At 43.5% G+C, this 13,184-nt stretch overlaps 1 protein-coding gene across 1 annotated transcript in view; it reads right to left on the reverse strand.

The window, feature by feature from the left end:
• BTC (betacellulin) overlaps nt 1-11,928 on the reverse strand; it is a 59,548-nt gene extending 47,620 nt beyond the window's left edge. Inside the window, exon 1 of the mRNA XM_006142983.3 lies at nt 11,606-11,928. Within this exon, the coding sequence (XP_006143045.1) occupies nt 11,606-11,669 (64 nt within the window). The 5' untranslated portion in view covers nt 11,670-11,928. The remainder of the gene's footprint in view (nt 1-11,605) is intronic.
• Nucleotides 11,929-13,184: the final 1,256 nt, after the last annotated feature.

A 13,184-nucleotide genomic window follows, 5' to 3' on the forward strand; every position in this document is an offset into this window, starting at 1 on the left:
TGCCTTTTTTTTTTTTTTTTTAAGAGAGGTTTTTTTTTTTTTTTTTTTTTTTTTTTTTTGCTATTGGGCATGTGCCCTCACCGGACAGACAGAGAGAGATAAGGAGACAAAAAGCGAAAAATCACCCCCCACCCATGGAGATGGCCACACCACAGTTCCTTCTCCATTCTTCTCTAAGGATCTTGGGCATGCACACACATGTACTCAGCGTGAGGTTTAAACCTCTGAGCCCGAGACTCGAACCACTGTCACAGGAGAGTCCAGCAACGTAACCATTACACCATCTGCTGGTCCCGCTATTATTATTGTTCTATCGATGAGACAATGAAAAACAGGGAGATGAAGTAACTTTCTTAAAGTTACTAGGCAATTATTATGAAATAGCTTGATATTATTCATGGTTGTCAATTCTTAAAAACCTGAAAAAAAAAGTGTATCCTAAGAAAAATTTTCTAAAATAATATATTTTCCACTTTTCTGATATTTAGAAACTAATTTTAAGATTACGTCATCATTAATTCTACCAAACTGACAGTTTTATTTCTTTTTAATTAAGGCAATTTCTATATAATTCAAATAAATGAGCCTACTGTATTTTGATAAGATTACCTAAAATATTAAAATTGTGTTTTAAATATTTCATTTTACTCTGCTTATGCAGGCTGACTTTTGTGCCAGGCAAGTGCTATAAAATTCTTCATTGCATAAAATTAGGATCAAAATTGGCAGATAAAGAAGAATCTATTGAGGCATTTTTTTTTCTTTTTTTTAGAAAGCAGATATGCATTTTACTCTTACAGGTTTATTTTTCACATTTGTTGCTTCCTAACAAAATCAGAAAACATAAAACTCTCGAGAACTTTTATCTATTGCCTATTTCATAACTAGTGGGAGCAGGAATTTGAGAAATAAAGGAAAGTTTTTTCATCAAGTAATAGACACTGATTATATTCACAAAGTACCCAGAATCAAAATACCAAAAACTTTTAAAAGATACTTATCATAATTAATGACTTCTTCTGTGCTTTCCTATTATATATTATAGAAACTCATGCTTATCCAGAGCAAACCATATTCCAAGCACACTTTAAGTGCTTCATACAGTAATACATAATCCACATCATAGCCTTGGTTCTATTACAATCAGCTTTTACAGATGAGGGAGACAAGGCCAAGAAGATTGAAGAGATCAGCCCAGGGCCAACTTGGTGGCGTGGTGATAACACGCTGCTCAAAAGGCTAGAGATATATAGAGATGGTGGGTTCGGTTCCCTGGTCAACCTGTGTACGCTGGGCATGCGTACCCACAATCCTGACTGCTGAGTAGGCTTAGGAAGGGGATCACAGTGTGAGACTATGTTGAGGATGCCTATTTCTCACCCCTTGCTTCCCCCACAGTGTTTGTGTGTGTGTGTGTGTGTGTGTGTGTCTGTCTGCCACTGTCATGTAAAAAATAAACTTAAGAAAGAGAGACTTGCACGAGGTTTCAGAGCTGGCTAGTCACAGCACTAGAAGGTCATACCCCAACGACCTGGCAAAGAGTCTACACTCTTTTGTTTGTTTTTTCATTTATTTCTCCCATGAGTGAAAGCAACAGAGAGAGAGTATCACTCACAGGGTCTCAATGCCATCATCCACACCCAGGCTCAGTCACCTCCAGATCATAGGCACCAGGTGCTCAAGATACTCAGAGAGTTCTCCAGATGCAAATTAGGAAACTTTCCACGTGGGCCAGCCCTCCGAGTGTCACATTTTACCACTGCACTACTGCCAGGCCCCAGAGTCTACTCTTGACCTCCACATTATCCTGCTGCAGGGTATGCCTTTCTACCCACTCTCAGTCAAGATATGCAGGTCCAATCAGAGAGACTATAAAGCAAAGCCACCTTTTCATCTTTCCACAGGAGGATCTGTAGGTGTCACAGTGCTGTGGGCAGACCAGGAAAGTGGACTGGGATCACCCGCCAGGGTTCAGGTTTATTTTAGAATGGGGTTGGACTAAGGTGCCCACAGTGATGCTAGGCACAGGCTGAAGTATAAGACCTGGTTTGACCAGTACCAACTGAATAGGATGACCAATGCCAACACAGCCAGGATGACCTGGACCTACACAGGGGTTCCTAGATGACATGAAGAGCTAGTAGTCTAAAAATCTGGGGTTAGCTAGAGCCAGGGATGCCACGGATATTTGAAGAGCAGATAACTGATTTGAGAAGCAAAGGGCTAGGAAACGGGATGAACATAAATACTTTTTTTTTGAAAGAGAGATTTTTGCCACAGGCTGCATGCTCTTGCTAGAGAGACAGAGACAGACAGAGAGACAGAAAGTGAGAAGTCACCACCCAGGGGGGATGGCCACACCACAATCCCTTCTCCTCTTGGGATTTTGGACATACATGCCTGGCATGAGTTTCAAGCCAAAGGCCCAGGACCCAAACTTCGTTCAGTGCCTTAACCACACAACTCACTGCAAAGAGTAGTGAGCAAAGATCGGCATGCCACACACTTAAATCTAATCATTAAGAAATCCAGACAATTGATGACTATAAAGTTTTTCTTAAGATTTTTGCTATAGGGTGTATACACTCACTGGAGAGAGACAGAGAGGGAAAGTGAGGAATCACCTCTCAGGGGAGAGAGCCATGCCATAATCTTTTCTCCACTCTTCTCTTGGGATTTTGGGCATGCATGCACACACACCCAGCATACTTTCCAAGCCTCCAGGTCTGAGACTCAAACCACAGTATCAACCATGTAGGATCCAGCGCCTTAACCACCATAGCACCTGGTGGCCCCAATGGTTATCAAATATTTATATCAAGTTAAATAAATTAGCAATTCTACAACCCTGACAAGTCCGACTGCAGAGAGCCTCCAAAGCAAATCTATCTCAACTTCTACTGGAGCTACCAAAATTTTGGGTTGTGTTTTTCTTTTTCTTTTTTTTTTCTTTTTCTGTTTAATACTAAACAGAAACTCATGAATGTAACTTGATTACTCACCACTAACAAAACAAAAAAGTGTGTGTTCAAAGTTCTAATCAAACAAGAGAGAAAATGGCCTGACACCTCAAAGAATTCAAAAGATACATTTTTTTAAGGAGCCACTGGAGAGTTCATTGTCCTTCCCATCACCACTTAAACACTTATTTTAGAAGCTGTGCAAGGCCAAGCAGTGGTGCAATGGTGGTATAATTAAATTCATGTGAAAAAGGTGCTGGGTTTGTGCCCTGGGACCTTCCTGAACATCCCAGGCATTTGTGAGTACCTGGCATCTGGACTGGCTCAAATTGGAGGCAGATGGTCCTCAGGATCCTATTGAGAGCCTCTCTCCCTCTTTCTCTCTCCTTTTATCTCAGGGAAAAATGAACAAAATTTTAAAATAAAATTAAGTTTAAAATCTTACACAGTTGTTCCTCAGTATCTGCAGAGAACTGGTTCCCAGTCTAACCCCATGAACACCAAAATTCACAAGTGCTCAAGAATGAGGTAGTACTTGCCTAAAACCCACCACATCCTGGGCCAGTCAGCAGCAGATGGATCCCACATGGCCAACTGTGGGGTTCAAGTCCTGGACTTAGAAGTTGAAAAACACACCAGGTAGATGTGCATGTGTGCCCAAAATTGCAAGAGGAGAACAGAAAAGGGATTATAGAATGGTCATCCCTCTGGGGGGCACTTTCTTACTTTCTCTCTGTCTCTCTTTGGTGAGTGCATGCACCCTATAGCGAATTCAAAAAAAAAGAAAAGAAAGAAATCTACCACATCCTCCCATACCCTTTAATCACCTCCAGATAACTTAGCATGCCCAATGCATGCAAATGCTATGTAAATAGCTGTTGCACTGTTTGCTTAGAAGTAATGATAAAAAAAATGTCTACACATGTTCAGTAAAGAAGCAATCATCACATGTCTAACTACATAGTGCATATCAGCAACAATGTAACTTTTTTTTTTTATTTGCCCCTTCTGGAGCTGGGGAGAATGGGAAATGGTCATGCTGCAATCTCCTACCCTCCATCTCTTCATCTTTTCTAGATCTGGGACATGTACGCATATATGCCAAGCACGTTTTTCAAGTCACTGGGTCTGGTACTCAAACTGTGCCATCGACCATATGGGATCTGATGACCCCAACCACCGCCACAATCTGTGTTGGTTGAATCTATGGATATGGAGAGTTGACTATATTTTTATTTTTTTGGAGAGGTTTTTGCTATAGGGTGCGTGCGCTCGCCAGACAGACAGAGACAGAGAGATAGAAAGCGAGAAATCACCCCCCAGGGGAGATGGCCACGCCGCAATCCCTTCTTCTCCATTCTCCTGTCGGGATCTCGGGCACGCACGCACATGCGCCCGGCGTGAGTTTAAGCCACCAGGTCTGGGACTCGAACTGCGGTCGACTACGTGGGAGTCCAGCGACATAGCCAGTACGCTAACTGCTGGTCCCAAGAGTTGGCTATATTTTGACTGATGAAATCTGACCTTGAGTCAAACATGTGAGAAGCAGGTAGCAATTTGAATCCTTAATATAGAAGCTATGAAACAGAAGAAATGGCCTGACTACTTGCAAAGCAGAAGGTTTCTTGTAAAAGAATCTCTAGCACCTCCAGTGACAAGTCCCATGGAACAAGACATGAATGTCCTTCTACATCTTCTCTGAACCCTGGACCAGTGTTTTGTCAACAAGAAATAGAAATGTTTTCTCTATTGAATCCGCTGTCTTTTTAAATGGCTCAGTATTTTCACCACCAGCCACTTGCATTCATTTATTCACTTAGATAATGTGAGTTAATAGTTCATCCTATTAACAATTAACTGAGCACTTTGAGAAAGGAAGCCTGGATATAAACATTTTTCTACTTCCCATTTCTGTTTTATAACTAATGGAAGGAATCTACAGGTCAGGAAAATAATATACTAATATTCCCTGGAAAAAATGTGAAAAACGAATGAAAACATTTCATGGCTTCTTGACTTGACCCTGCTGATAATCAAAGCAGGCAATTGCTTAATTGATAGGAATTAAGATTAAATACTCCATCTCTCTCTCAACATTTAAATAAAACTCTCCTTCTTTATTGAAAGTCTCGTACTTTGAGGTTTATTTCATCGACCAAGATACCTTTTTTAAAGATACAAATAAGCCTGGAAAGGCTAGCAGCTATTGCCAGTATCAAAGGTACCCATTTTAATCAGATCGCTTTCCTCTTAAATGTAATGTGAGAATGTTCCTGGCCAACTCATCTATGGATTCTTTGTGAATCTAGTATCAGCTGGAGTCCATCATAACTTAAAATCAATTAATAGTAAATGAAGCAGAAAGGCAGGATGGCACTGTTGAGAGCAGAGCATTCGCAGCTGTAGAAAGCAGCTATAATAATATGTTTTAGAGTTCCTTAATCTCTCAAAGTGTTAGTTTCTGAATCTATAAAGTTGGGCATTAATAATAATATCTAGTTCCTGGAGAGGTGGTAAGGGCTGCAAAGATTCAACCTTCCTCTGCCTAGTTCCCTGAGAGAGAATTCATTCTTAATGTCCTACTTCATTGTATCTAATGATCAATGTCTTTCCTATGTGTCTAGAGAAGTAGTAGCTATGGCTCCTCCTTGGGATAATTGAGAAAAGAGAAAAGTCATTAAAAATGGGCCTATGGTTTAAAACCCTTGTAAAACCCAGGTTGAGAAATCCTGCAAAATTCAACAGCACTTGGTAACCAATAAACAAATGAAAGATCATCATCATCATTATTATTATTATCATGCATAGGGTGAATGTAGCTGTGAGGAGAGCACACATGGGCCCAGCCATGGTGGCACAGGCAGTCGGGATGCTGCAGTGAAATGCTGAAGCCATTGTGGGAAGGCTATGGGTTCATGTCCCATGTCTACCCAAACACAGCGGGCAGGTTCTTGATTCTGGCTGGCTGCAGAGCTGGGGGAAGATCGTGGCGTGAAGTATTTGTTGAGAGTGACTGTCTCTGTTTCTCTCTCTTGCTCAATCTCTCTCTCAGGTAACTAAACTTAAATCTAGATCATAAAGGAATTAGGAAAGCAGCTCATTGTATGATGGTTAAATCATTATATAACTTTAGCAGCTCCACATCTTGGTTGTGCTTTAAGTTCTCTATGTAAACAAGGAAAGTTACTCATCTCAAACCATGCCACCATCCCTTCTCCTCTATCTCTCCCTCCTTTTAGGATTTTGCGCAGGCACCCACACACGTACAAGGCATGCTTCTCAAGCTATGGGGTCAGGACTCGAATCCTGTGGTCAGCCATGTGAGATCCAGCCATCTTAACTACATGCCAATTGGCCCAAAAATATTTTTTTTTCATGGAAGAGAGAGAAAAAAGATGATTTTCTTGGGGTCAGGGTCTCACCATGTCCATCTGACCTAGTCTCCCAGTGAACTAGGACCACAGGCACTCCGGAGCACTCAGCCTATTTAGGCTGAGAATGAATTCTAGGCCCCCCATGAGCCCTTAGTCACCATGCAGCAGTGCTCTCCCACTTGTGCCACCATGACTGGGCCAAGAACGTTTTTAACTTGTGTAAATGAACGACAAGATTAAATGCATACCCAGCCAGTCAGTATCTGACCTGCAAATCTCAGAGGCCTAAGTCAACTTCTGTGCTTCCCATAAACTCTCTTGCCTTTGTCACCAATCTGAGGAATAAACAAATGTCTGAGTGGGACCAGCAATTGGTGTAATGGCTATGTTGCTAGACTCTCACGTAGTTGACCACAGTTCGAGTCCCAGACCCAGTGGCTTAAACTCACACCGGGCGCATGTGCGTACGTGTCCAAGACCTGGAGAGGAGAATGGAGGAGAAGAGATTGTGGCATGGAAAGCCCCCTGGGAGGTGATTTCTCGCTTTCTGTCTCTCTATCTCTCTCTGTCTTTCTGGCAAGCGTACATGCCCTTTAGCAAAAATCTCTCAAAAATAAATAAATAAATCTGAGTTAGAGGATGTCTTCTGTCATGCAAATATATTCAAGAAGGCCATCAATTACATAGTGTCTTTGATCATAGCAGATAATAAATATCTGTTGAATGAATGAAAGATCAAGAATGCACCAGAGACATTACCTCACTTGTTTCCTCCAAAACCAAACACATTTTCTCCCAAACTGATATCTACTTATAGATGTTAATCTAAGATTCTTACTATCAGTTCTGCCCTCTAAGTGCACTATATTTCAAAAGTCTTTTGAGAACTGCCCTGGAAACATAATCACCAACTATTGCATAAATAAGAGGCTTCGGATATAAGTTCATATTATACCCAAAGTGTTCGTGTTCAACATCAATGCTAACTTTTAGAACACAAACCATTGAGAAGTCAGAAATTTCCCCCACTGACGTTAACAAGATGTCAAAGTTATTGGAACCAGGCTCAGGTTTTCAGCATGTCTTTAGAAAAAGGCAAATGCAAATATGGCTAGAATGAAGTCACTACAGGGTGTTCCCTTCTTCTGGCAAGGAAGAAGTTATGAATTTGCTTCTTCATCATTTAAGAAGCACAACCAGACAAAAAATAAGGCTATATCCTGTCATCTATAATGCTCAGAGATGGGACTAATTTTTTTTTTTTTTTTTTTTTTTTTTTTTTTTTTTTGCTATAGGGTGTGTGCACTCACCAGAAAGACAGAGACAGAGAGACAGAAAGTGAGAAATCACCCCCCAGAGGGGATGGCCACGCCGCAATCCCTTCTCCTCCATTTTCCTCTCGGGATCTTGGGCACGTCCGCACACGTGCCCAGCGTGTGTTTAAGCCACCAGGTCCGGGACTAAAACCGCGGTCGACTACATGGGAGTTCAGTGACATAGCCATTATGCTAACTGCTGGTCCAGAGACAGGACTAATTCTAACGGGATTATTTCTCATACACAATAACTACACTGAAAAGATAACATTCAGGTAGCTCCTCTTTGATAGTTCAATCCCTGTTACTGAAATCAGATTCCTATTAATATTTGAAGTCGTAAACAAATAAGAGAATACAACTGAGAAATTTAAGCCCTTTTTGGAAAAAGCCATTTTGGAAAAAAATAGGATTAAACAGCTCGAAAATTCTATTGCCTCTATGAAATGCCTTTAAATACTGTTAGTAAAAGTAAATTAAATCAGGACCAGCAGTTAGCGTAGTGGCTATGTCGCTGAACTCCCATGTAGTCGACTGCGGTTCAAGTCCCAGACCCGGTGGCGTGAACTCACACCAGGCGCATGTGCGTGTGTGCCCAAGATCCCGAGAGGAGACTGGAGGAGCAGGGATTGTGGCATGCCGTCCCCCTGGGGGATGATTTCTCACTTTCTGTCTCTCTGTCTCTGTTTGTCTCTCTGGCGAGCACATGTGCCCTATAGCAAAAACCTCTCAAAAAATAAATAAATAAATAAAAGTAAACCAAATCAAAGTATATGGAAAATCTTAGTAGCATGTAAATATATATTTCATATTTCTGTTAAATATATGATTACATAACTTAATCTTCTTAAGTTATTTAAAATACTTAAATGATATTGTCTACCTCTTTCTCTGTCTCCAATCCCATGTCTCTCTTAGTAAAAATTCCCAATGAAAATAGTATACAGTTTGCATATGTTAGCATAAAAATGACTATGTATAGATTCATCTACTAAATGCTGGATATATTTAAGAAACGCGTGCATTTATGAACATGTAAGTCATTCCTAGTTTAAGTCACATGCTATTCTGTTTACTTCTCAAAAGGACTATGATCATGCAAAGTGCATAATCAACTAATGAAACCTTTCACTTTACAAATGCGCAAAGCAATTACAGAAAATTACAACTTAAAGACATCTTAGAATCCTGGAATGGCAGAAATGGAATCAGATCTTATGTCTGATCACTGCCAGCCCTCAGTGAACTTGCCACCATCACACACACACACACACCCCCACACATACACACAGGCAAGTGTTAGTCTGTCACACATCACATTACTCATTCTTTTTTAGAAGCAAGTAGAATAACATGATAGCTTAAAAATGGGACTTTAAAATGTGTGTGATTACACATAGGACCACTTAATGGAAACAGCAGTGCCAACAAATTACATCCATTGGCATTGTGAAAAAAAAAATAGAGCTTTTAGGGGATTTAATGACCTCATGCAATTTCCTGAACCAGTCCTTCAACAGAGAATTGTGTATCCAGGTTGTCTTGAGTGTACAACGGCACTGGATGAGAGTTTTGTTTTGTTTTTAATTTTCTGCCTTTTGCAAGTTGTGAAGAAAAAAAAAAGCTCTGTATGAAAAAGGGGGAAGAGTATCCATCAGCCTTGAACAGTCATGTCCATCATGACACTTCTGCTGGCCATCACCTTCGTGTGGGCCCTAATTACCTAGGGTCCAGTCAAGTGGCCCTTCGTCCCCACTTCCCACACTGCACCCCACTGCCAGATGGAGCTCCCTAAATCATCACTTGCCTCCTATCACACCCTCATTGAAGCCCTGCAATGGTGTGTTTAGCTGATTGATTGACTGAATTGTATCAGAATATTTTAATCTGGCTATTCTGATTCTTCATAATCTGCCTGCCTCTGACAAATTCTACTTTCTGGTGGGCGCCTTCTCTATCCTTCCAGCAAAGCACATGCGTGACCATCACCGAGCCTTTACTGCTGCACTTGTCCATCTCTCCCTTTTTCCCTACTGTGTCAAAGCCTACTGGAGCTTGGAGACACCACTCAAGTGGTCCATGCAGACTCTCTCCGTCATCCCACCTCTTCCATCAACTCTCCTTTCTCTGGGTCCCGGACTTTTCTATTTTTTCTTTTTTTATGTTATTTATTTATTATTATCATAATCTTGTTTATATTACATTGAATTCCATATAACTTTACAGTGTATTACATTGCTTTTTCAAAAGGGAATGCCATGCATGTCAGTCAATACAGAGACATTAAATTCCCCACTTCCCCCCATTCCACACTGTCTTACTCTCGTTAAGGATTTTCACTGCTTTTATTGGTCCTGGACTTTTCTCTAACTACTTCATAGCGTTTGTTAGACTTGCATTCCCAAACGTAGTGTAAGTTCTCTTAGGGCAGGAATCATGTTTCAGGAATCTCTTGAACCCTCTTCCCACTCCTCCTTCTATATCCTCTAGCACCTTGGTGATGATAGCAAATTATCAGTGAATACTTTGACTACTTCACAGTCCAGTCACGGTGGAGGAAGAGAATACCAGCTACACCAACAACACTTGCTAAAGGAAAGGTTCTGTTTCTAGACTTACATCTCAGCCGATGGCCTTCCGCATGCTCCACTCTACCACTGAATTATCCCTCACTTCCTCTGCAAGGTTTGTTACATCAATCCTTTCTCTCTCCCAAGTCTGATCTCCCTCCAACCAAGTTCACAATACTATTTAACTTCCTCTCTTACTCCAAGGGCAACCCGAATGAAAATTCTCATTCCGATCCCGCTTGAGAAATAGTCCCATCCTTCTTCATTTGTGGCGCCCCCTTTGAAGGCCTGAAGGTAGGGCTTGATACCATGGTAATACTTTAGCTTTGCAGAGCTTCCTTCTCCCACTAGTTAATGCCCCCAAGCTTTTGATGTCTCTAACCCCGGATGAGACTAGAAAATATCACTAGTTTCGTTCCCTCTTCAGAATGACCATGATGCAGGAGCTGCAACCTTGAGATGGTGGGGTTTTCTCACCTCTGTTCTTTCATACCACCTTCCCACACTGGAGGGGAAGGGAGCCCCGCTCCCAGCTGCACCCAAAATTCCAGCTCTCCCTCTGTGAGCACTGAGTCCCAGGGAGGCTAGGGGACTCCAAGGGCTGCTAGGAGCAGGCACCCTTCTGACTGGCCGTGTTCACACCTAGTGGTCATTAAACCAACCTTTCCAAGTGAAGAAAGGTTTTCCTTCCTGCTCTTTTCTTTTTAAATAGGAAGTAACTGATGCCAAGTAAACCATGTATGTATTTCATCAGTGGTGCCCTCTATAAAATATGTCATTTCCCTTTCCTTTACGTCCCTATTAGTGACAGGAGGCCCAGGTGTCAGAAGTGAGTCGTCATTCCTCCCCTAGATCCTCCCAATGACCCGAGCCAAAAGCACGTTTAGAAGTTTATGCCCAGCTCTGTCCCCCGGCGGTCGTGCCACCCGTGTTTCTGACACACACCCGGGCACGTGCACACACACCAGGCTCACTGCTCTCTACCCTGCTGCCTGCCAGCATCTTAGGGCAAAGACTTCTCTTTCTTCTGCCTCCCGCGGGGTATCCCGGGTCCACACTCCCACCCTTCACCCGCGAGCACAGAGCTAGACTGCCCCGAGGGCGCGCCTCCTTGGCCGCTGCTCTGCGCACGCGGCGGAATCCCTTCCGCCCTCGGCCTCCCCGCGCGCCCTGAGACAGCCTCCAGCAGGTGCACCCCAGGTGCCCAATTGCAGGATCCTGGATCCTGAAGCTCGCGCTCGCGCTGTCGTCAAAGTTCTCCGAGCCGCGGCTGCCAGCCCGACAGCGCCCTCCTGTCCAGATGCAGCGCAGTTCAAGGTTCGCCCACCCCGTGACTCCAGCCCCACCTTTCCTGCAGGTCTCCGGAGCCCAGCACGGCCACTTACCCAAGGCAAGGGCCAGGAGTAGTGGCAGGGGGCTGGCGCCGCAGCCCGGGGCGGCCGAGTCCATCAACCCCGCTGTGCGGGGCCGGGCAGCCCCTGGACGTGTCGCCCTCCTCCTTCTTCGCCTCCTTCCTGGGCCCCGGGCGCCCGAGAGGGTGCCTGGAAACTATCCCAGGAGCCAGGAGGAAACGAAACTACTCAGGCTGGCACCCTGGCTACAGGACAGGGAAACACCCGGGCGGGCGGCCGGCTCCGTCAGTGTCGCCAGGAGGAGGGAGCCTCCTATTTATCTGGCTCCTCTGCGCACACCCCACCACAGAGGCGCGGGGCTGGGGGGGGGGGGGCTCCCCGCGCTGCTCCCACCCAAATTACCCCACACCCACACCCAAGGACACACGGGGGCAGCCCTCGGGCCAGCTCACCCACTCCCCCTGCTGGGTCGCACCTGCCTGTTCATCACCCTCCCCTTGGGGAGTAAACAAGGTAGGCAGCTCGGCGTCCACGTGGAGGGGTGTCAGAAGGGCCTGACCCGGAACCCACCGAGGGAAGAGTCAAAGCCCCAAACGTGGAATTCTTTTTTTTTTTTTAAGAATTATTTTATTTAATTGTATTTATTATCATTATTATTTTAATTTGATCAAAGACAGAAAGAGGGGTAGTGAGAAGCAAGCTGTCTGGTCTCCTACTGGAACCGCAGTCAGTCATGTGGGAGTCCAGCGTCCCTAACCTCCATGCCACCGGCCCAGCACATCTGTCCTTATGTCACCCAGCCAATTGCTGGAGCCACCAGAGCCCCCATTCACCATTCAACTGCAAGCATTTGTCAATGGCCAAGCCTTTGGGTTACACACACAGGCAGCTCTAAGATGTTGTCTTTAACGATCTTAAAGCTAGCTGCGCATTGTCCTCTAATTGTTGACTGGGAGTTTTTGGCTTTAGAAATTTCATTTCTATTTTGTGTATCTATTTACTAATGTATTTATTTTTTTTATTTATTTTACTCATTCATTCTAGAGGCCAACAGGTGTGTAGTGATTAAAGCACTGGACTCACATGGCCTACTGCAGTTCAAGTCCCAGAACCAGTGACCTGAAAATCACTCTGGGTTCGTGTGTGCACGTGCCCAAAATCCCAGGAGGAGAACGGAGGAGAACGGATTGTGGTGTGTGGCCACACCCCTAGGGGGTGATATCTCACTTTCTCTCTCACTATCTGTCTCTCTGTCTCTCGCCAGTGAGCACATGCACCCTATGGGGTAAAAAATAAAAAAAATTAAAAAATAAAAACTACATTAAAAAATTAATTTACTCTATTATTCTCTTCATTTTAGCTAGATCTGTTAAAAAAATGAGGATATTTCTACTCATGGCTTTCCCAGCCATCTGCCTCCTCACACCTCTTTATACACAGGTGGACTCTAATCTGGTGGTTCTGCACCAGATTCTGCAAGTTCTGGAACACAAAGACATCCTCACAGCTTTCAAAGACAGAAAGGAGCATTCAATTTTACTTCAATATATTTGCCTCCCAAATAACTAAGGGGTGCAGCTGTTTTCAAATGGATCTGTTCTTCTCATAAGAG

The sequence above is a fragment of the Tupaia chinensis genome, unplaced genomic scaffold (assembly GCF_000334495.1).
Source record: "Tupaia chinensis unplaced genomic scaffold, TupChi_1.0 Scaffold000086_1, whole genome shotgun sequence".
NCBI lineage: Eukaryota > Metazoa > Chordata > Mammalia > Scandentia > Tupaiidae > Tupaia > Tupaia belangeri.